Source organism: Podarcis liolepis, assembly GCF_965112155.1.
Source record: "Podarcis liolepis genome assembly, chromosome: 6".
In the NCBI taxonomy this organism is placed as follows: Eukaryota; Metazoa; Chordata; class Lepidosauria; order Squamata; family Lacertidae; genus Podarcis; species Podarcis liolepis.
The window spans coordinates 51,541,985-51,565,876 of NC_139559.1; the positions used below are offsets into that span (position 1 = coordinate 51,541,985).

Sequence of the window (23,892 nt, forward strand, 5' to 3'; positions counted from 1 at the left end):
GCCTACCACGTGACGCGGCTCTTTTTTCCTCTTCCCCCCGCCCCCTTCTCCCTCCCTCCTTTGCGCGCGCCGGATTGATGGGCCTTGAAAATGGCGGCCTAAACTCCGAGTCGGGTCACGTGGCGTCTCGGTTTTTAAGGCGAACCGCCGCCTCCGCCCCCCACGCCGTGAGAAAACGGCATGCACCAAACCGCCGGTGGGAGGATTAGGAAGTGAAATGATGGGGGGGGGGGAGAGAGAGAGAGAGAGAGAGAATGAAACAAAACGCCACGAGGTAAAGAGGACCAGAATGTGCCGCCTAAAGCGAAGCCGAGGGAGAACAAATTCTACGAAGGAATACCTGTGTGGCCGCCGCCGCCCCCATTACTCGGAACAAACAACTCGGCGTTCCCTTCGTCCTTACCCAGTTCCCGAAAAGACAAAACCGGAGCCGAACCCCGCCAGCGGCGGCGGCGCCAAAGATGATGGCAGCCCCACAACTCACCTCAAGACCCCGACGGAGTGACAACAATCAGCCGAGAAACGCAGCCCACCGCCCCTCCAGATGCTTTTATAGCCCCCTGAGGACACGCCCCAGCAGCGCGAGGCACGCTCTCAAGGCAAAGGAACTACGGCTCCCAGCATGCCTCGCGCCCCCTATGAGGTCTTTCGGGAAGCCGGAACTCGTCCGGAGGCGTTGAAAAAACCCGCACCCCCCCCCCCGCCAAGCCCAACAGGACGAATGCCATAGAAACCCTCGAGCATGTTGGAAATGTTGCCTCTCTCCCTCTGTTTGCTGTTTCGGGAAACGTAGTCCGCGGACTCGGACTTTTGTACCATGCCGGAAAATGTAGTTCCAAGTCAGAGTGCTTGTAGTCCGTAGACGATAGCATACTGGAAAAGGCTGTGAAATAAATAGCATCCATTCAGAGACCTATTAGCTCTGCGGGCGGCTAAAGACAAGAGTCAGAAACTGTCTTAACCCTCTGACCTCTTTAACTGCTCTGACACGGATCATCTAATGTCTGCTGGGCAACCCCCTTCCTCCAGTGTTTTTTAGAAGACCATTTGTGTTTATGTATCTTTAAAAACCAAGGTCCTGGATCACACCACGCATGCTTCAGGTCTGACGAATGAACACAACACAGGGCAGCTCCCGATCCCACAGAGTTCCGTGCATCAAAGTAAAGAGGTTGCAGTGTGACCGGGAGCGGGTGGAAGTGGCGCGACTCACCTGACCCTCATCTCTGACGCCGGAGTCTCTACCGGCAGAGGGCAGGGTTAGCCTGGCAATGCAGCGGTGTCCCCAAGTGCACCTCGCAATCTTCGGCTTAGAGGGAAATGGAAACCATTCGCTCAGGCTAGGAAAAAATAAAGCACTGCGAGTGGAGGAAACAACGCACATAGGATAATACCTGCCCAGGTCTTCCCTACTGAGATGTGTGCGTACTGGATATGTCATATTTCAAGCACAGTAGACTGGGCTTAGAAAGTGATTGACCCAAAGACTAAGCTTCGTAGCTTAGTTAGGATTTGGGACCTATTTATCTGCGGTTCTCTTGTTTTTCAAGCCTTGGTTTCCAGACTACAATTCCCATCCTCCTTGACAATTGGCTAAGCTGGCTGAGCAATACTTACCTGCTGCATCACTAGCTCTCAATAACGTTGCTATTGATAAAAGATTGTATCTGAACATGTGCAGGCTATGTAGTCTCCCTAACAAGTATGCTTAGGATTGCAGCATTAGAAATTAACCTTACTGGCACAAGCCAGTAGCTAATTAAGACCAAGAAACTGACAAAATGTCAAATGCTGCAACATTTTTTCTGGTTCAGTACCAGCCTTATAAGAATGGCCTATTGTGTTCGTTAGGCTTTCTTCCAAGGTCCACAATCTCCCTATGCAAAATTAAACATGCCTAAACATGTTTATTTCAGTGGTCTCAGGCACACCTAACTGCACAGGACTCTGCTGTAAGTGTGCACAAATTGTCACTTTATGGGAGTAAACACAAACTGCTAACATAGAACAAAATCCTACTAACAATACTACTAGGAGTTGTCTCTAGTTAGAGAACAGTTAACACCTCTTGAAAGCGTATATTACTAATAACTGGGTTAAAAACAGGACAGGATTCTGCCCCCTTAATAGTTGTGTAGGGTGGAATTTTAGCAGACACAAGCTTACACCTGCTGAAAATTATTCTACACAACTATTAAGGGTGCAGGAGCCTTATCTTGTTATCTGGCCACCTAGCAAAAATAAGGGAAACTGCACTAGTAATAACATTAGTGTTTTTTAGGCAGCAATAATTCCCAATCAAAACATACTGATATCAGTATTAATGCAAAGTTCTCTAAAGATTACAGTTGGGAGTGAAGTTTGGTCTGCAGTTTGTTTCCACATCTTCTTACATAAATTAAGTCTTGTGTGTGCTTGAATTTCCATGTTGGCTGTAAGGCCTCTGTGAACCAGCCCACCAATCTGAAACTTGATGTTACCTGTTGTATTGTCATCTATAGTATGAACTTCAATATACTTTTTCAGTTAAGAGTAATTTTTTTCAAAGCTGAGTCTCATTTAAAAACAACTAGTGATGAAGATTTTTAAATGAGTAGACACGGACATTGATTATGCAGCTAAGAACCTCATCACTATTCTGCTATCAACAGCTGCTGCTCCTCTCTTGTTATTAGCTCCCTGCTAAAAGTTTCTACCTACCCAAATGTCATCCTGCTGGGTCTTTACTTTCACAGGCTGAATAATTAACTTCATTCATTAGATAAGGTAAATTGCCTGCCTAATGCACAGGTTGCAGATGTTAGCCATGGAGGAGACAGTGGTTGTGGTGCATGTTGGCACCAGTGACATGGGAAAATGTAATCTCAGCCTTCCCCCCCCCCTTTTTTTTGCTAGTTTTACTTTGTACATCATCTCTTCAGTCTCACACCATTTTTGATTCTCCCTTACAGCTTGCATAGTTGTGCACATCAATAAAGAGTTGGGAAAGCGTTAACCAGGCTTTGGGAAGGAGAAAGGAAGACTGTGTGACCTTGCCAGAGCCCTCACACCTCCTTCCCAAAGCCCAGTCCTCAGAAACTCGAGGGGGTCAAATGTTGCTGAGGACCACCCCTGCTGGGTCAGGTGGGCCTTTGATGTAATCCAACAGGGTTCTTATGTTCTTAATCTCACGTAAACATGCAGCAGTCACTGTATCAGAGTGCACTAGCTGCAGCATATTGCAACCTAGGTGAATCTTCCTTGGGAATAATATCAGACATATAGACACTTGCTAGCATATACAAAACTGAATGTATTTACCAAAAAGACAGTATAGGTTTTCAGACAAGGTATCTTAAGACTCCAACCAATGGAATCATTATATCAATATACCCAGACAGCTGACAATTTTACTAAGAAAAATTCTAATAACAAAACTGTGGCTTGTATTTTGGATCTGGATCCCTGAAGATGCAATATATGTCTGCTTTTAATTCAAAACGCTTTAACCTACTACAGCAATCCAAAAGTTACGTTAAAAACACTAGTACCCCTTCAACTCCAGTATAAGATACCTGTGCACATGTTTGGACATAATGTTCTTAGAGTATCAAAGTCACCAGGAATATCTGAGGATTTGATTCTTTCAGCCCCACACACAAAATAGTTTTTCTATACAAGGACATCCTGAATAACACTGAGTTGGATTTTTGTAAATTGAGGGATGAGGGGAACAGGGAGCTAGAGAATATGAAAGGGAGTGGGTGACTGTGCTCCCTTTTGTAAAATCAAAAATCAGAATTTCATGGATGTAGACATTTAACTTAATTACTTCTCCATGGTGCGGCACTTCACTGAAGGACTGCATAGCTAAATCCTGAGCACCACTTCGGCAGCAAAACAGCTGGTATTTCAACACTAGAAGTAATTTTCAATCCCATCAATAGTACAATGATCAGAAGGCTGGTTTACAGTAGCTTCTTATGAGGAAGTGGCTCTTCATAGGAGACAGACTGGCAAGTCCTCAGACATTTTGGACTCCATATATAGACCTGTTTGCATGATGGGTCACTATGAGCTCTGACCTGTTACAGGATTCTAGTGATGATTAAGATTATGTGTACTCCTTTCTCTACTTTTCCCTCTCCCTTTCTGGTTTCTTTTTTGTTCTCTTCTTTATGGGAAAGAAAAACAATTTAAAATCAAATAAAATTAATTAAAGAAGGTCTTCCATTACAAAGTACATGCATATAAACGTATGTAAATAAGGGAGGGCATTTTGGAAAAGATTGACAGAAAAATGTGAAAAGGTTGTTTTGAACTATCCTCCTGAGAGTTCATACACAGCTGGAGGAGATGGTTCAGTTAATACACATTGGGGTTAGTGATTTCCATCTAGCATTAAATGCAGTAGCAATATCAAGCACATCCTGTTTCAAATTATGTTTGCTGCAAGCAGGCTTGTGATATTAGAGCACATTCAGTGTTAAATCAGGCTAACACTGCTGTCATAGCATAAGCATAATTTTGGACCAAGGTGGGACTTACAAACTTGTGCATTTATTTTTAATGCTTACACATGTCTCTTGCAATTTATTTCTATTCCTGTCATTCATTTCTTTATAAACATGTAGAAACAAATAAAGGCCACAGACACAAAAATCCCAGAAACATCTAATAACCCATGGCAGTCTTGAGTGAAATTCTATCTTCTGTCTTCTAAACTACTGGAGTTAATAGGGATCATTGAAAGGATAGAGGGGGTGTCCAGCATCCCTTGCAACAAGTTTGCCCTCGACCTGTAGAAGATAAAGTGAAAAAGAAGTACAATTGTTACAGTTATTCTAGAAAATGAATGCTATCTTTCAGGTGCATGTGCATAACCAGTGGGGAAACTGTCACAACTAATAGAAGCTGACCAAAGGAGCAGCTATCTTCTATAGCAATTGCAACTTAAAGTAATAGAATGTTGGATATACTGTACTAGCAAGGCAAAATTAGAATTAATCCTACTGAGCTGAGTATGGGCCATGAATCTAATGAAATAGCATTGATCCCAATTTGAGGCCCTTTTATAAAACACACTGACAACATTGGAGCATGCCAATGTCTCCAATGAAGATGACAGAAAGTTTTGATCGTATTTTGCATATGGTAAAATGAGATTGTTTATAGGTGTGAAAACGGATTACATTGGGGGAAATGGAACATGTTTTGAAGGATACACACACACACACACACACACACACACACACAGCGCAGAGAAAAGGAAAACCATCAAGGGTGATGAGAGGTCAACATGATGCTTTTATAGAAACCCTTGGATAATGTACAATAAGGTTCTGTTGATAAAAAATAGTTTTGTTCCTCATCTCAGGAGCCACTAGGGGGTATGCAACACAGGCAATACAGCTTGTACCATCACAAAAGCAAATTTAAAAATTGCTTGCTCATTAAATATTGCATTGGAAGGGGGGGGCAGGGAGCAAAATGAAACCTACAGAACTTCCCAAGGATAAATTAGTAATTTATTCTCTTCATGCATTGCTCTTAGCAAGGAAAAATATCTGATCTATTTTTACACAGAAGGAAAATCCTCTGTATCTTTATCACATATCCTCCGCTACCAGGGCCAGCCCTCTCATCAGACAACCTGAGATACATTACTTGCTGCTTTTTGGAAAAGCACATAAATCTGACCTTTGAAGAATTTGTAAGTAAACCATTTTCAGTTTGCCAAACGTGGTCTCTTTCACAAAGAGGAAGTAGGAGCTTTGAAAGAAACTTAGAAGGGGATATTTTAAACATCTAATAGCCTATATTCCGACACTTTACTTTACTGCTCGTTTTGTGATTTTAAATCTTTTCTGGAGCTCTTTCACCAAAGAGTACTTGCCCCAAACCTGGATCTAGGCCATCCAGGGAATTCTCATTTTATTATTTTAAGCCTAATTTACAACTAAAAACACCAACACGTTTGACACCTGTTTTAAAAATTAAATCAAATGATGCACTGCTTGCTAGCCAATAGCATTGACAAGAAGTAATCATGTTAAGTAAATAGCTTGTCATCTACACAATGGGTTACCCCAAGTTCTACTTCAGCTGTTTTGTTTGAATGCCAGTTACTAAGGGTTGAACACCCTCGTGGGAGGCGAATGATACAAAGCCTCAATTATGGTGAAAATGCCTTAGAGAGCAAGAGGCAACATTACCGTAACCATTGGAACAATATATCGCCAGTTCTTATTCAGGCTCCCAATAAAGCTCATCTCTTCCGCTGTCAGGTTGAAGTCAAACACCTAAAACCAGAAGCAGATACTTTAAATAATAATAATAATAATAATAAATTTTTATTTATACCCTGCCCTTCCCAGTTTAAAAACCGGGCTCAGGGAGGCTAACAGCAAATATAAAACATTGATTAAAATGCAATTTAAAAACAGCATAAAATGCAGCATCAATATCAATAAAATTCAAAAATTCAGGGGTCATTTTGGATAAAGAAAAAAAAAACAGTAGACATCAAATGATCACCAGAGCTAACTGGCCAAGTTGGTCCTACTAGGGCCAGCAAGGAGACCAGGGAAGAATTTAAATGTGGGGTCTCATAATGGGTTTCTTCATAGAAGAGGAAAGGGAAAAGGGAATAGAGGATCAGGCTAATTCAAATTGAATTATTTAAGATATGATTTTCACTCACACTAATCCACAACCCTCTCTAACCTGCCTTTCTAGTCACAGTGCATTCCTTATATTGAGCAGGTTAGCATTAACCTTACATTGTGCAAAAGATGGACCATATAAGCATTTTCTTTACTTACTGCTATCTTATTTTTTAAAAAAACAGCTTTAATCCACTATAAGATGTTTTCAGCTGCTATGCATGTCTGGTGTATATGAAGTATGCTTTTTTGCATCTCCTCTACTAAAGACTAAGTGGAAAAGAAACAAATTTTGCTTCTCTGTTATCAGCAAATCTCCTTAAGGAGCTGAATAGCAGAGATTAGGTGGAAGTAACTCCCTCTGGGTTGACAGGAGGCAGAATTAAGATGGATGACTTCCTCCAAAAGCAAGGGCTTCCTTGCAAGGCCACTGTGCATGGAATTTATAAAACAGACCCAGCTTTTGGAAATGAGACAGAGAACCATTTGTGCACAGCAGCTTGCAATGGAAAACAGACACTAGGGAACCCCTCTTTGCTCACAAGCTAAATAATTTCAAATAGCCTGCCCTACAACCCTTGAGCATGTAATAAAAGGCAGGACAGGCTATTATTGCTTTCCTCGAGGTAGAGGGCAGTTTCTTCCTCAATAACAGAAGCCTGAATTTGTTGCCAGACCTAAGAATCAAATTCCCTAGGGAAGACTTATTTAGTGACGTGAGGCTTGGCTACCCTCCACAAATCTTCAGACACAAAGATGACCAATGAAAAAAGTTCTGACTTCCATCAGGGAGTTCTCATTTGTAGGCTCCTCAAATCTAGTTAAGCACCAGCTGAAGGCTTGGCCATGGTGACAGGGTGGTGGTGAAGTGGGGTGCAGCAGAAAGAACTCTCATAGGCTTCTTCAGCAAAACCAGTGTTGCCCAACACAAAGCTCTCTCATTCAGTAGTGAAGTTGGAATGAAAGTTAAATGATCTGCTTCTGAGAGAGTACCTGTCCAGCTCATCTCTTCACCTGTCCTGCCTAACTTTGCTATGCAGGAGATGGAGTTACTGTCACTGTTTGGTAGTTGTCATGCAATTTTTGTGTTGTTGTTTTTTTAATCTCAAGCAAAAGCAAAACCTGCTGTCTCTTTGGAGGCAGGAAATAAACCAGCTTCCTGCCTCCTGTCATCCTAGAGAGTGGAACTTCCTAGTCACTCCACTCCAACGCACACAAACCAAAGCATTTGGGAGGATCTCCCTGAAAACACTATAATATTGCCAACATGACTCTGAACTTCATTTTAATAGCACTTGAAAAGCCATGTTCCGGCTTAGTGATAAAATTACGGAGTAATTTTTCAGCAATGCTCTCAAAATGGGGAGGGCAGAGATTTATTTTTGCCTAGACTATAGAGAAAAGCCCTGGAGAAAAAGATCAAAGATTATGGTGAACTCATTTAAATCCAAAAAGAACATGTACAATTAAAATTGTTTGAAGTGAGGCTTTAAGAGAATACAGCCACCCAAATCAAAGCTGGAAAGGAAAATCCCTTTGAGGCACTGGAAACAGATGGCAATGAATGCACACAATTGAGGGTCAGCTGCAGCAGACTGAACACGTAGATTACAAAAACTGGATGTGCTAAACTAGTATGCTCCAGTCTCTAAAAATCAGATACCCAGATAAGCCTCTGCTGATACATATAATAGAAAAAGAGTTGATCAACCACTGCACCGTGTGGCTGCTGCACAGAATGAACTGGAACTGGAAAATATGCATGCATTGGCTATATAAAACTACTACATGGTAGGACCACACCTTACTTACTGACAATGTCAGTAAGGACAGACAGGGTGAACAGAAGCCTTAGTACTGCAAGCCAAGGCAGTGCTGTTTCTGAAAGGCCTGGCAGGAGGCCTCACTCACCTGGAGATTCTGGAGTATGCGAGCAGGAGTAATGCTCTTGGGAATGACGACCACTTTGCGCTGTACTTGCCATCTATCAGAGTTAAAAGGAGAAGCTGTGATTCCTCCACAATGTCTAAATAAAATCCAAAACAGTCGATCCAGGTAGCAAAATAGTACGTGCCACAGCCACTGCTGCCATCCTCTTTGTTTCCACAGGCCTCTCATGCCTTCTAAGGCATCTTTGGGGTTCAGTGTGTGACACAGCATAATCTTAAGATGACAGAGCTCCAAGCTCTGGGAAAGATCGGTTGTTGGGGAGCAAGACAGAGCTCCAATGCAGCTCCTTTCAGAGAAACCTCACTCCTTTCTCACTTGGGGGGGGGGGCTTTTGTTTCCTCCAGTATCTCTTCTCTTAAAAGGAGCTGACTCTATCTTGCAGAGTATTGTTTCCACTTAGAGCCTACCGCTCACCATAAACTTTCAGCCTTTTGAAAGGCCAAAATAAGAAATGGGAGAGGCAGCTGAAAATCCTTTACTGCCATTTAGAAGCCAAAGTCAGCTAAACAGACCATTTTGGCTAAATGTGTATCTGAAGAAGTGTGCATGCACACGAAAGCTCATACCAAGAACTAACTTAGTTGGTCTTTAAGGTGCTACTGGAAGGAATTTTTTTATTTTGACTATGGCAGACCAACACGGCTACCTATCTGTAACATTTTGGCTAAAACAAGGATGAGGAACCTGTGGACTCTCCAGATGTTGCTTGACTACAACTCTCATGATTCTGGACCACCTGCTCAATTTGCTGGCTGGTTAGACAGGAGTTGTAGCCCTGCAACAGTTGCCCAGGGCGGGCAGGGACAGCAGAGGTTTCCCACCCCTTGGGCTAAAACAAAGTTCATAGTGAATTCACACAGAAATCAAAAAGATCCATTTGTTCCAGTAGGTCCTCACCATGTCCTCTACCAAATTCTAGCCTGCTATTACCTGAGAAGAATCTGAGCAGGAGATTTGCTGTATTTTTCAGCTAGCTTTTTTATCCCAGGTTCTTCCAGCAACACGGGTTCATCTGGGTGCTTCCACATCCGGTCAGGGGAACCAAGAGGGCTGTAAGCAGTTACCACCAGCCCTTTCTGATGGCAGTGAGCTATCAGTTCATTCTGGGCAAGGTAAGGGTGACATTCCACCTATTTAAAAAAGCAGTATATAGTAATGAGAAGACTGCAAAAAAAGGGGGGGGGACACCCACCTGCACTTCAGAAGCAGGAAAGGCAGATGCAGGTCAATTCATATATGGGCAGAAACGACAGTATGGCATTCACAAGCCACATAATTTCTGCTCTTAGAGGAAACCGTCCCACTTGTGGCATAAACATTCTAAAGCAGAAGTGCAAGATTGATCACGGTTGGGGCTGGATTAACTGGGAGTAGAATAACCCAAGTCACTGACCATTTATCTCCATCTCCACCCTGCAGGGGCTGATAACATTTCCTTTACTACACATACTAGCTACAATCTGCAACCTGTTTATTCTGCAGCAGTCCTGCTTATTTTAAGACAACATGCAGATAACGCACTCTCCAGGCATAACAGCTTTGTAAAACCATTTATGCTATTATAGAATTTTTGTATAAAAAAGTATATATTTTCTGAAACAATCAAGTTTTGGCTTCCCTTCCTTTCTCAAGACACCTGATCTTAAGGATCCCTATTGCTTTACAAAATGCCTTCTATTACCAGACTCTCGTTTGCAAATACTGTAAGGAATGCTGTGAGACCGGTTGTGTCATGCTGAAATCAATGTTGAAAGGAGAACATTATTAAGAGAGGTTTTTTTTAAACAAATGTCTCTGTTGCAGAGGATCATGCAAGTCACTCAGAGTCTGCAGGACTACACCACCCTTTCCTTTGCCATAAGAATTCTGGTTATTGATCACATGTTTTAGCAAATCGTTGATAGCACTTCACCAGGATCTATCACAGTTAATTCTCAAACTGGGTACCAGAACCGACAGTATGCTATGAAAAATAAGTTTAAAGATAATTAATGGCTCAAGTGAGTCTGAAGTACCCATTCACTCAAATGATCACATCTTTTTGTCAAGAGATTCACTATAAATGCATCACTTCTCCCTCCACTCCTCACTTTCTGCCAAGGAGCAAACAATATGTTGGGGGCCCAATTTAAATTAGGGAAATGGAGTGAGGAGAAAGAGTCAAACCCCCTACTCTAGTACTGCTTCTTCAAAATAACAGCCTCAAACAGCATGGACAAAGCTAAAAACAAAACCACCAAAGGAAAGAGAAATCTTGATAATGTAAGAGTGGGAAAGCTGGACTATTTTGATCGCATTTCTCTTATTAAAAGGCAACCAACCCTTAAGAGTAAACAGTCGCTTTAACTAAAAACTGCAAGTCTCAACTACTTGAACCTTTCTTAGAAGAGTCAAGCGGGGTTTTTTGTACAGGACGTTCCATTCTGCAGAGGCAGTTCCACGGCACAGCCACCCCACACCCAACAGAAACAGAAGCATTCATCCTTATGGCCCACCTTCTCTCCCCTGCCAAAAAAACCATCTCAGAAAGTAACCTGCTCCCTCTTTTTCTGCATCTGCCTTACCTGTAGCACAGCTGGCTTTACAGAAGCTATGCCAAGGATATCATCAATCTGACGGCTATTGAAGTTTGATAACCCAATGGCTTTCACCAGCCCCCTTTCCACTAGCTTCTCCATCGCCTTCCAAGTTTCTTTGTAGTCAATGTAGTCATAGCGCATTGTACCATCAGGATTCTTGGGGAAGAGGTTGTCCCCCCGCCTATTATAAAAAATATGCACAGCAAACAGATAACTAGCACAATCTTAAGTCTATTTAAGTTCAACTCAGTAGAAGCACTGCTAAAATCCCATGTCATATGACCCAGATCCAGAACAAGCTCTTCTCCTTTCCCACTTACAATGTGGTCAAGTAGTTGATATGATATTAATTATTAACTAATTGTTAACTAAAAACCAACCCATATAAATTTATGGCCATATAAATTGAGTTATGACTGACCACCTTAGGCCTTGGAAAAGTAACTCCTATAAATCCACAGCTTTGGTTATAACAGCACAGAATCTAGAAGCTGGCACAGAACAGGGTGGGGAACCTATGGTCCTCCAGTCGTGGTTGGACTACAATTCTCACAATCCCTCACTATTTGGTTGGGGTTGATGGGAGTTAGCATCTAGCAACAATTGAAGGACCACAGGTTTCTTTTCCATAGGCCTCTTAAGAATTCGTTTTCATTCATTAGGCTTTTGTTTCCTCCCTTTTTTCCTTTTGTAAAAGAAAGAAGAATCTCAAACCCTCAACAGTGAAGGCAAACAAAACGAACTGTGTTTGCTGTAAACCTGAGGAATAGAAGGGGCAACAGGCCTGGCTCATCATTCTGTGACAACAGATTCCTATCTGTGCAGATGGTGAAAGATATCTGACCCTCCCATACCCTCTAAGTGCTGCTGTGGTTTCATGTTCCACATTTCCTTCCTACGGACACTCACTCGAAGGCGTGTGGCCAGTGCATGAGGTAGAGGTCCAGGTACTCCAGTTTTAGATCTTCCAGGGTCTTCTTTAGAGCTGGCTCCACATCTTCTGGGTGGTGCTTGGTGTTCCATAACTTGGAAGTCACAAACAGCTCTTCCCTCTTAATGGCCTTTTAGAAAGAATGGGGAAGGGAATCTTTTCAGTGCTCAAGAAGTTTCTCATCCCTTGATTAGATTTTTGTGTGTGCCTTCTGTGCTATTATGCTAAGGAAGCTTCATTTCCAGAGTCAACAGAACAACACAGACATATCTTTAATGTGCCCTGTGAATTTTTTTTGCAGCAAAAGGACATTTAGCAAAGGGATAGGCAGAATGTCAAAGCAACAGAGCCCACTAACACACAGCAGGCAGCAGGAACAATAGCTGATTGCCATCTTGGTAGGTTTATATGGAGATGTCATTACACTTTGTAAGCAGAGCCAATCTGAAATAAACATGAAACTTCCACCCACCCAGCCTTTTTGCAGCAGCAATATTCTCGCTCCTTTTTTTTTTACCTTGTCATTTCCAACCATCTCTTGGAGAGCATCACCTATCTCTCCTTCATTGCTGTAAGCCGGAGCACAGTCAATGTGGTGATAGCCAGCACTAAGGGCATATTTTACTGCCTCCTTCACCTGTAAGAAAAATAGGGAGATTGTTGAATAAGAATGTGGAGACATCTGCTTCATTTTAGCCGACACTGCCATTCCAAATCTACAAGAACTTATGACAAAAGGCCTATACATCTTGGAGAAAGTTTCATAATTTTATAAAATGAGAGATTTGCACTTTTTTATCCTTTTCCCTTTACACTTTAAGGTGATTTATGCTAAGGTGGTTAGAATGTCAGACTAGAACCTGGGAGACCAAGGTTCAAGTCTTCACTTGGCCATGAAGCTTTACTGGGTGACCCTGAGCCAGTCACTACCTCTTTGCCTAACCTACCTCACTGTGTTGTGGGGAATAAATGAAGAGGGAAGAATCATGTATGCCACCTTGAGCACTGGCATCATTTAACAGTGAACACCATACACATACTACCACAAGTCCCATTGTCTGGTTGCACATCCACAAAGAGATAATGTGTATGTAAGTGATTCTCAGCAAGGTCAATACATTTTCTCTCATTCTCTCCGTGTCCTCTGCCCACCGGAACTATGCCTACTTAATTTTTTTAAGCAATGTTTTTATCCAGTTCTCCAATGAGAAGAACAAACAACATTTAGCAAAGGTTTCAATGGCAATAATAGAATAAATAATATGCCTAGATGATGTTTCATCTGATAAAGCTCCTGCATTTTTTGTTTGAAAGGAGATGAAACAATATTCACAAAAGGATGATAATAGCCTTTGGTTTTAGGTTTTTGTTGGGGGTTTTTTAAAAAGAAAAAGATCAGAGCCTCTGATGCCTCTTAGATTTAATTTCCTTTTGCTTATTGGAAGCCTGGGCAATGGATAAAGTGTGTCACAAATGCTCTGATGTTCTAAAAAGCCACATTAATTAGAAATCAGTTTCCCTTAGTCACAATGATAAAACAATTCTGTTTCCCTCACTTTAACACCAGCTGCAAGATTTTTCTTTCCTCTAGCCTTGGCATGATTCATTTTATGGTCACCATTACTATTCAGAAAGTGGAGACATTGCTATAAATACACTGTGAATGGAAGTTCAGCTTATTAAATTCTTGCAACACACTTCAGGTTACACAAGGCGTTGTCATCACTATAGAAAAATTAAATGTGGCACACTACCAAATGAGAGCAATTCTACCGAAGATGAAACTTGCAGATGCCTTTAAAACTTTGTAAATTGCTTTGAGGTTTTCATTTTGTTTAACAATCAAGTTGTATATACATTTCATTTTATAAAGTAAAATAAAGACAAATAAAGCTTTAAAACATGTTATTTAAATTGGTTGTTCTGTCTCCACCTAATAAGCATTGCAGTTGCATTGGGATTAAGAGCAGGAGAACCACTTTTGGCTGCCAGCAATTATCAATAATAATAATAATTTATTATTTAAACCCCGCCCATCTGGCTGGGTTTCCCCAGCCACTCTGGGCGGCTTCCAACTGAATATTATTATCAATAAATCATTATTTAGATTTTAAACATTTAAAAACACATTATGCAAAAATGTCACCTCCATTATCAGTGCCTGAAGATATTATTATCATTATTAATTAAATGTGTATACTGCCCATCATCTGAAGATCACAGGGTGGTTCATAACAAAAATGTACAAAATGAGAACACAAAATACAGAGAACAAACCAGTAGTCCCCCTCCCTTCCCACAAACACATTTAAAATGCCAAAGAATGTTTAATCTCATTCTGACTAAGTTTCCCTCAGCTGGCTCCCTTTTTTGTGCAAAGGAGAAAGTGAATGCAAAGCTTCATGCCTTGTGACTGGAAATTAGCCTCTCGTCAGAATCCATGTTGGAGCTACTCTATTAGGAAGGCAAAATAAAGAATATGTACTTCCTGCTTGTTGGTTCCTGATAAATCCTTATTTCCCCCTCCTCCTAACCATTTTTCTTTCAAGTTGAGGGAAGAAAAGTGTCCTCCCACCAAGGCAGAACTCTGGGTCAGACAGAGAGTGAGACAAACAGACTGAAAAAGAGACTAATTAAATTAATTGCAACTAGTAACATGACTGGCCTCCCTTCAAAAGGAATTTTGGACCCCACTAACTTGTAAGAATCTATAACTGCACTGAAAAAGCAGAGCCAGCAAATGGAACTTCAGTGAAGTGGAGACTGGATGTTTAATAGGACCTATAAAATTTATGCAAAGTGGGTGTTCTTCCTCCTTCTTTATCTTGCTTTTGGAATGTGCAAAATCAATCAGTACAGAGGTATTGAATAAAAGATGGTGCAAGAGAATTCAGAGGCAGAGACTGTTCCAACCTATGTTCAAATGGACAAGCAAAGATGTGAATTAAGGTCACATTCATACCACATGGCTTCCCCCAGAGAATTCTGGGAACTGTAATTTACCTCCCACAGAGCTACAATTTCCAGAAACACTCTGCAGGTCTGTGGCTGAGGTAGAATTTGACTTCTGGACTCTTCTGTAGTGAACCTCAGCAGCATGTCTCTCACTGCTAGATGAAAGTGAATCACTAAGTCATGCCACTATTGCACATGGACTCAGATTCAAGTGGACACTACGCCAAACCCAACCAACATCTCTGCCCCTGTCCAGCTAAATCAGAACATGAACTGACTCTGCATTGCTGTATCTACATTCAGGATAGCCATTTCAGTTCAATATCCATTTGTACTTTCATATCAAAAAGAGGAAGGCAAATGAAGAGAGAAGGAGGAGGTGCAACAAGTAGGTTAACGCTATCCATGCACAATCACCATTCTTCATGACTGCTGCTCTTGGATGAACACATTTATTCAGTATCATGCTTAAATGCCAAAAAAGTAATTGTGCTCTTCTCTATTACACCTTGCTCCTAACACAACATGCATGTTTCTGAGGAAAACTCCCAGTCATTTAATCACAAAAGAGAAACTGAAAAATGTTCTATCTGCACAGAGCACATACAGTAGCTCCTGGTCATGCAACCTCCCCTTTCTATGCAGCCACAGATTAAAAGAAAAAGAAAAATAATCTGAATGGTTTTAGCATAGAGTTCTAGAATTCCCCTCTCTATAACACTAAATTCACGGCTTACCTGTCCAGCGTCACTCTTCCAAGTACCCAATCCAACAAGAGGCAGCTTTTGCCCAGTATGAAGCAAAGCATAGTTGGCCTCGGGAGACATCTTTACCTAAAATAAATGCAATAATAAAAATATTAACTAGGACGCTATACCAATTTGTTTCGCTACACAGAACAGAATGTGTGGTAGACTTGACATTATTCTTATTTAAGCTGAAACTGACAGAGTGGAATGTAAAGTGTAAATATATAATAGGATGAATTATATTACATTTTATCCATTTTATTAATGTAGAAAATTTAAATCCTGCCCTTCCATGGCAGACACAATGTTCACAGTGGCTTACAACTATTTAAAAACATCTACACCCACACACAAAATAAAAATCCATATTTGGACAATACCTTTATTAAACCAACAGCATATTAAGAAGAATCACTGTAGACGTAACCTGCAGGGTGGGAGAGTTGTGCCTTTGCTGCTAGTACTGTAAAGACAGGCTTTCCTTAAATATGAGGTGCAGCTCAAGTTATTCTTTATAAATTAGAAGAGCTTGCTTTATTCCAAAAAGTGAAGCATGGATGCTGCAAGTCTGCATTTAGAAAGGACTGACCACAAGGATTTAGGCATAGTATTCCCCAAGCTCATACCCTCTCCTTCTCCTGCCATGTACCTTGGGATGTACCGTAACTTGAAGATATCGTAAGTCTATGCACTTCAATGAATAAATCTGTGCATAAGCTGGCTGGCAGGTCTGTACCTGTAGCCTGATGCTTGCTTGTTATCAGAACAAGATATCAGATTATCTTCTGACAAACTTAGAGAAGCATATAAAGGCAAGATCTCTTGGTCTGTCCCAAAGCCACGGTCAGAGCCTGTTTCATAACAAGCAGATCTACAGAGCAATATCAGGTTTTCATTCTCAACTTTCTGTTCGCTGTCCAAAACGTACACAATATACCACCATTAACTAACTCCTTCCCTGTTTCCTTCACACCCATTGCCTGAAAGTTGCAGATTCAATGGATTTTTATTCAGATGCAGGTTTCACTAAATTCAGCTGCACGTGCATGGAACTGAAAGTAATTAAAAGGCATTCTGCTCAACTCTTTGTTGGATTAGTTTAAGATAAAGGTAAGGTAAAGGTAAGGTAAAGGTACCCCTGCCCGTACGGGCCAGTTGTGTCCAACTCTAGGGTTGCGTGCTCATCTCGCTTAAGAGGCCGGGAGCCGGCGCCGTCCGAAGACACTTCCGGGTCACGTGGCCAGCGTGATGAAGCTGCAGCTGGCGAGCCAGCACCAGCGCAGCACACGGAAACGCCGTTACCTTCCCGCTATAAAGCGGTACCTATTTATCTACTTGCACTTAAGGGTGCTTTCGAACTGCTAGGTGGGCAGGAGCTGGGACCGAACGACAGGAGCTCACTCCGCTGCGGGGATTCGAACCGCCAACCTTACGATCAGCAAGTCCTAGGCACTGAGGTTTTATCCACAGCGCCACCCGCGTCCCTTACGTAAAGGTATAGGACCCCTGAACGGTTAGGTCCAGTCAAAGGCAACTATGGGGTGTGGCACTCATCTCACTTTTCTGGCCGATGGAGCTGGCATTTGTCCACAGACAGTTTTCCAGATCATGTGGCCAGCATTACTAAACCGCTTTGTCACAATAGGACACCGTAACGGAAGCCAGAGTGCACGGAAACACCATTTACCTTTCCACTGCAGGGGAAGGTGTTTATCTATTTGCCTATTTATCTACTTGCACTGGTGTGCTTCTGAACTCCTAGGTTGGCAGAAGCTGGGACAGAGCATTGGGAGCTCACCCCATCACATGAATTCGAACCACCAACCTTCCGATCAGCAAGCCCAAGAGGCTCAGTGGTTTAGACCACAGCGCCACCCACGTCCCTTGACTTACTGTCCGTGTTTGTGCTGATTGAAACGTATTTTGTTTATCAAAGAGGAACATCCTACAATGTGCTAAAAGCTGCTTTGCTGGCTGAATTGTAAAAGGAAATTATGTTTCAAGAGATTCCAGTCTCCGTCAACTTCCTCAGCTTTCGCTGAGATCAGCTGTATAGCAGTGTCCCATGAAACTGCTTCCTCCATTTAAGCACCAGCTCCATTAGACAATTAAAGCAGGATGAAAATTACATTCCTACTTCTACTATTAAATTTCTAATAAAATAATCATAAATGCCTATTGGATACTGCCAATGAGGAAAACGAGCTTAAGTTACAGGGCCTACATGCAAACAATGGCTTGGTGTGCAGAACTAGTCTCCCTCTTTAAAACTCTTATCCACACTATATATTCACAACACATGTATATTCATAGCTTCCCTGTCTTTAAAATCATAGAATAAAATCATAGAGTTGGAAGGGACAAATGTGTGTGTGTGTGTGTGTGTGTGTGTGTGGAAGACAATCCTATACATAATCATAACCAAGTCCCATTCAGTTTAATAAGTTCTTTTCCCAAGGAAGCATGCACAGGTTTGCAGTGCAACCCTATACATGATTACTCAGAAGTAAAGTCCAATTGAATTCAATGGCATTTACTCCATTATTCCTGGGGAGGTCCTTGAAACCAACATGCTAGGATTCAAACTCATGTACAAAGCTAGCACATTAACCACTTGGTTACACTGATTCATTGTCCTGTGGAAATATGACATGGAAGCCTTTAAGAAGACAACCAGCAAAGAAAAGTACATGTTGTTATTTTAAAAATGTCCAAGAATCTCATTTGACAAAGCATAATTAGCACCTATATGATTTGATTTGTGCAATTCAGTATACTAGCAGAGGCTGATGAGCAGACTCTTGGGCTGGGGTACTGGTTTTTTTGGAGGGGGGTCATGTTGCTGTTGTTGCCGGTTCTTTTGTGTTTTTATTTTAGATCTTGTGATTTATGTGGAAATTATTCCATATGGTTGTATATTTTTTGAATATTTTATTTATTGTTTATTACTTCTTGTGTTATTTTGCAGTTCTGTATTTTTTTCATGTTGTAAGCTGCATTGAGCATAGTTTAAAAACTGTGGAAATGTGGCATACAAATAAAGTTATATATGCACTGTATGTATACTATTCATTCCAGCTCTGCACTTTAGATAAGATAAACATCAATCTAAACTTTAACCCAGGGCAAGTTATAATATACAATCAGTAACTTGATCAGTAGATGCCAGCAGTTTCATCCTATTTCACCTGACACAGAGGCAAATAAACCCAGTTCCAACTGCAGCTATAGTGCATAGATTGCAGAATTAAAACAGCAAAGGCTATAATTGATTCTGTTTTGAAGACAAGTTATATGAATTTTTTCATTTATGATTTGGTCTAGACATCTCTCCTAAAGTTATTATCCTTTACAGTGCTTGGTTTACAAAGTCTATCATATTACCAAGATGGTTCTGGGTTACTCTCTATCTGTAAAATAGAAACAGAGGCTGATAGTGACTTATCCAACACCATAAAGTTAGTCCAGTGTAAGTTAGGAACTAAGTTCAGGGTTCCTAGGAGCTAGTTTAACCCACCACCAGCCATGAGGCCACACTGGTTCAAATTGTTTGCTTTGGAAAGCAAGTACAGTGGTACCTTGGGTTACATATGCTTCAGGTTACAGACTCCGCTAACCCAGAAATAGTACCTTGGGTTAAAAACTTTGCTTCAGGATGAGAACAGAAATCATGCTCCAGCAGCGCAGCGGCAGCAGGAGGCCCCATTAGCTAAAGTGGTGCTTCAGGTTAAGAACAGTTTCAGGTTAAGAACGGACCTCCGGAACGAATTAAGTACTTAACCTGAGCTACCACTGTACAGTCCAGCAGATATAATAGTAGATTTAGAAGCGTTGACTTTAAATCACTGCTGAGCAGACTTGGGCAAAGGGCACACAGGACTTTGGGCGGCAGGGGCAGGAACAGTACAGAAGCTGTCCAAAACAAAATTACCAGCTGACAGCATTACACACAATAGTTGATTCACACAATATTATTGATGTGACAGTATCTTCTAAAAATATGAGCTACAGTCTAGTTTGGGGTTAGGGAAAAGACATTCGGGAAAATACATTCCGTGAGATTGCACACAGCTCTGTCCTGCAAGCAAGGGGAATAGGGGTCCTGGGGGTGCTGTTGCCTCCCCACCCCAAAACCCAACTATCAGCATATTTGTACTCTGAGCAACAATCCTATGCACACCCAATTTCCTCTGATCATTACATACGCAGGAGAAAACTACAAGTCTAATTAGTTTACACTCTAATCCCAGAAAAAAATGCCCTCTGGTTTTAGTTAGCTTGCTTCTAGACAAATTTATGTTTAGGATAAAGCCTACAAAACTTTTTCTTTAAACACTCTGTTAAATAGTTTCTGAATCAGGTTAAATTGTGAATATGATCAACCAGAGCAATTTAGTTTTTTCAATTTAAATATAATTGAACCAAGTACAAATTGAGGCAGTCTGAATAATTGAGACAGCGAAATAATTAAGAGAACTTGCTCAAGTAAATCTTCAGGGAATCCCTTAGCACCTCCACTTGCCATAGTGCCAATTGTTACACCACACTCCTAGCTACTGGATGCTTGTCATTTGCCTCAAGGTTTATTGCAACCACTCGCAACAGAAATGCATGGGGAGTGGGTGGGTGCTTGCAAGAGAGCAGAGTTTTGGCCAGAGGCATGTGATACAAAATGTAGGCTCCCTGCATTTTGGTAGAGAATCCCCCAACTATATTACTGTACCTCCATTTCAAAATTAAAAAGGCATTGCACTCAACCCACAAACAGTAGTTTAACCTTTTCTGTTTCTCCAAAAAAATATATGGTTTACCCATGCATACATTATTGGCAGACATTACCAAGGATTTCTAAACAGGAATGCTAAGGGGTAAACTAAGCTACTCCGGGGTGGTGCGTGCTCGGTGGTAGTAATCTCCAGGAAGAGTGGTTACAGCACCCATAATTAAATATCTGTTAAGTGTGGAAACAACTGGATTTTGATACGTAGTCGCTGCAAAGTACACTACAGACACGGTTGTACTGGTGTGAATACATGAATCGCCTGCCATAGTTCTTAATGCAGCTAGATATTTCTACACCTTCACTGGTGGGACGGGGACCCACAGCTTTCAATGGGACTTATTTCCAAACAAATACTGTATAAGTAACTCCTATGAACACTTAGTTGGAAAGAAGACCATGTGGGACTCACTTCAATGCAAACACGTGTAGTTTCACTCGCCACGCATAATACCACGTTGCACTTAATGCACGTTAGTGGTACACGTTGTTGTTGGTTTTCCCCCTCCCTCCTTCTTTTAACAATTTTTCCATCCCCTAGCCCACCAAAAGGGGAGGGGAGTCAAAATAAAAAAAGCAGAGCCTGCGGGACAGGAGCGATTCCCCTATTTTCTACCCCACCTCCTGATTATACACGAATCTGACTGACGTCAATCAAGTCAGGCAAAGCACGAGATTAGCTAACCACGGGAAACTCACAACCAGTTTGCAGCGCGCCGCGTCCTCGAGCGCTCCCTTCCCTCACCGCAGTTCAAAATACTGTACACCGACAACTCCCCCGGCCTCCAACTTCAACGTTTCCGTTTCCGGGTTTGATATGTAACCGTATACTCCTCACTTTTCAACATTTTCCAGCTCACGTGGGCGCGATGCGTTAACAGTTATTGCTCTGTATTTCCCCTCTTTCGGAAAGGCTTTGGTAGAATTAAATCGCTTCCATTACAATCTGGCAGAAAGCTTTACTGAAGAAAGTTTTGGGTATACTGTATTATCTACGACAGTTGGGGTGGACTTGCCTGGTCATGCTGCAACCAGAGTATGATAAAAGGGCAGGATCCCAGGATTGCCTAATCTCAGTTAAAGCTAGAAAGATGTTCATAATTAGATAAGGAATGTGGCGAAAGATACTACCAGGATTGTCAGTGGTAGCAATAACAGAAACTATGCCAAAAGGTATCTTTACTCCTGCTTGACTCCATTTGCAGCAATTCATTTACACGGGAGAAATGTGCATTCAAGGGCATGATGAGACCGGGACTAAAAGCCTAACTGCCTACCTCTGATCGCTTCAGTTTCTTTCGGATTTGCTGATTGCAACCTATTTGTTCCATATAACGTAATAAAGAAAACAGAACATTTCCTTGTCTGACTAGTTACACCCAGTGCTTTTTTTCTTAAAAAAAAGTTTAGGGGTACTCACATTCTCATACTCATATTGAAATGCTGCCCCTCAATTAGGCCAAACTTAGATTCACAAAATGTTTAGGGGTATGTGTACCCCTGCATCCACCCGGAAAAAAAAATTGGTTACACCCCTTTATCTGCACATACCCCACCTTATATTCTACTTCCAGTCATGCTTGAATCTACTCGCTTGAACCCACTCCCATCCTTTCTTAATGGTAAAGCAGTTTGTGGAGGTTGAAGTGTGTAGTCCTGTCACGGGTCCCACTACCACCTCACATACATATGTGCGCAGGCAGAGCTCTAGTTCCACCCATGGTTTTTGGGATCCTACACACACACACACACACACACACACACACCAGGCTGTGTAAATATATATGTCAGTATATGCCAAGGGCTCTTCATGTGAATGCAAAATGCATAGCTGACAGTGAATTGAGCTACACAGTGCTGACGCTGCATCTTCCACATGCATTATTTCAATGTGTGAACGGGCTGAAGTGACACGTCCCTCCTCCCCAGTGTGACAAAGAAATAAAATTTATTAAGTGTTTGTAAAATACAAACATTTCTTCCTTATCTTCTCCACCTATCATAATAATAGGCATTGTTTTAGTCATAATTGCACAATGTAGCAAGGAGTGAGATCCCTTGGCAATGGAAGCTGGGTCTAGTCTCTGGAGCAGGCATGTTTTGCCTTCCCTACACAATTGTTTTCAAATGCAGTACTTTACCTTTCTCCGCAGGTGTGAATAGAAATCATTCACTTGTATACTGTATACAGGTAGCCAGATGCAAGAGGATAGGACTCCTGCACCTAAGAGTTGTGTGGATAAAGGAATTTCAACAGACACCAGGCCTCATTTACGTAGATGGGTTGGAGATCAAGAATGCAGTACCAAACATGCCTACTCAGAAGTAAACCCTACTATATTCAGCATGGACTTGCTACCAGGTAAATGGAGTTAGGATTGCAGTCTCAATCTGCTACTTGCTTCTGACAAACTCAGCCATTGATAATAAAGTCTATATTTGTCCCCCATACCCCATGCCTTGCAGGACATCTTAGGGAGAAGATAAGGCTAAGAATTAAACTACACAAATCTGGATTGGAATCCCTAAAATGGTTGGATGGCATCTTGTACAACTCCTTCCAGCAACTCCTGCAGCCATGATGGTGCCCAATGTATTGCCCTGCTTTCCTTTGGATCACATCAGCAAGGCCAAGAAGTGGGGCTTTTTGTCTGGGCAGGGCCAGATTAAGAGTTTTAGAGGCCCTAAGCACTTAAAATATTTTGGTGCCCCCATATATATCCAATTCAAAATATGAACCATAATAAATTGTAAGTTAGAAACACTGTATCTTAGTATACAGTAATTCTTATTATGAATGTAGTTCCTGTGACCCTTCATGAACTCCCATTGAAGAGATTATATGGCTCACATGAGTAGACCACTGGCATATGAAGTAATTTAAGGAGATAAATCATGTGCAGTAACACCTGCATTCCTCTCCCCCCACCCCGAACCTGTTGTAACATTAAGTAGAGTGAGATAGCAGCCTCAGACAGATGATATTGCGTGTCATGAAAGAGTAGCAATTTTTTAAAGCTATTTAATGTATTGCTATTGTATTTTTACTCCAAGGGAGAAGTACTACATGTGGGATTTTCTGCCTCTGGTGTCAAAATAACTTGGCCAGCCTTAGGGATTGGGTGGTGGTAGTGTTTTTTGATTTGCTTTTCTGCATCAGGCAGCAAAAATCTTGTACCAGCTCTGGTTCTTTCACTTAGTTTAAAAAAATCCAGATTGTTTTCTAGATCTCCCTAATTGATACTTTTAATGGATAGTTTCTAGACCTCTTTAGATTATGAATTTACACAGAGAGATATTATAT

The 23,892-nt window shown here is 41.5% G+C and overlaps 2 protein-coding genes and 1 long non-coding RNA gene across 9 annotated transcripts in view; 1 reads left to right on the plus strand and 2 right to left on the minus strand.

Annotated features, from left to right (window-relative positions):
• The window catches only part of NASP (nuclear autoantigenic sperm protein), a 72,670-nt gene extending 72,047 nt beyond the window's left edge, over positions 1 to 623 (minus strand). For 5 of the 6 annotated variants that reach the window (XM_083509551.1, XM_083509549.1, XM_083509547.1 and 2 more), the window contains exon 1: positions 485 to 623. The gene's annotated coding sequence lies outside the window, so the exon portion shown is untranslated. The other variant, XM_083509556.1, reaches the window with a different exon arrangement.
• Positions 63 to 4,641, plus strand: LOC310709739. Its single transcript, XR_014527661.1, has 2 exons — positions 63 to 2,962; positions 3,022 to 4,641. It is a non-coding gene; the product is annotated as an uncharacterized lncRNA (long non-coding RNA).
• AKR1A1 (aldo-keto reductase family 1 member A1) lies at positions 3,273 to 21,441 on the minus strand. Of its 2 annotated transcripts, none has more exons than XM_083509728.1 (9): positions 21,288 to 21,441; positions 15,797 to 15,892; positions 12,622 to 12,741; positions 12,083 to 12,234; positions 11,159 to 11,354; positions 9,525 to 9,724; positions 8,556 to 8,628; positions 6,195 to 6,281; positions 3,273 to 4,778 (listed from the first exon to the last, which is right to left on the minus strand). In XM_083509728.1, exons 2-9 carry the CDS (start codon positions 15,884 to 15,886, stop codon positions 4,713 to 4,715), a joined length of 984 nt encoding a protein of 327 aa, XP_083365854.1. In that variant the 5' UTR covers positions 15,887 to 15,892; positions 21,288 to 21,441; the 3' UTR covers positions 3,273 to 4,712. The 2 variants fall into 2 exon arrangements, with proteins under 2 accessions (XP_083365854.1, XP_083365855.1); XM_083509729.1 differs by having other exon boundaries at positions 21,274 to 21,365.
• Positions 21,442 to 23,892: the final 2,451 nt, after the last annotated feature.

What these genes read in the sequence shown, in the direction of transcription:
- AKR1A1 (XM_083509728.1), bottom strand. Translation starts at nt 15,886, where the DNA reads ATGTCTCCCGAGGCCAACTATGCTTTGCTTCATACTGGGCAAAAGCTG. An exon ending in GGAAGAGTGACGCTGGACAG is followed by an intron (nt 12,742 to 15,796) that starts GTAAGCCGTGAA and finishes TTTTTCTTACAG; the next exon opens with GTGAAGGAGGCAGTAAAATA. An exon ending in CACTGGCCACACGCCTTCGA is followed by an intron (nt 11,355 to 12,082) that starts GTGAGTGTCCGT and finishes TTTTTATAATAG; the next exon opens with GCGGGGGGACAACCTCTTCC.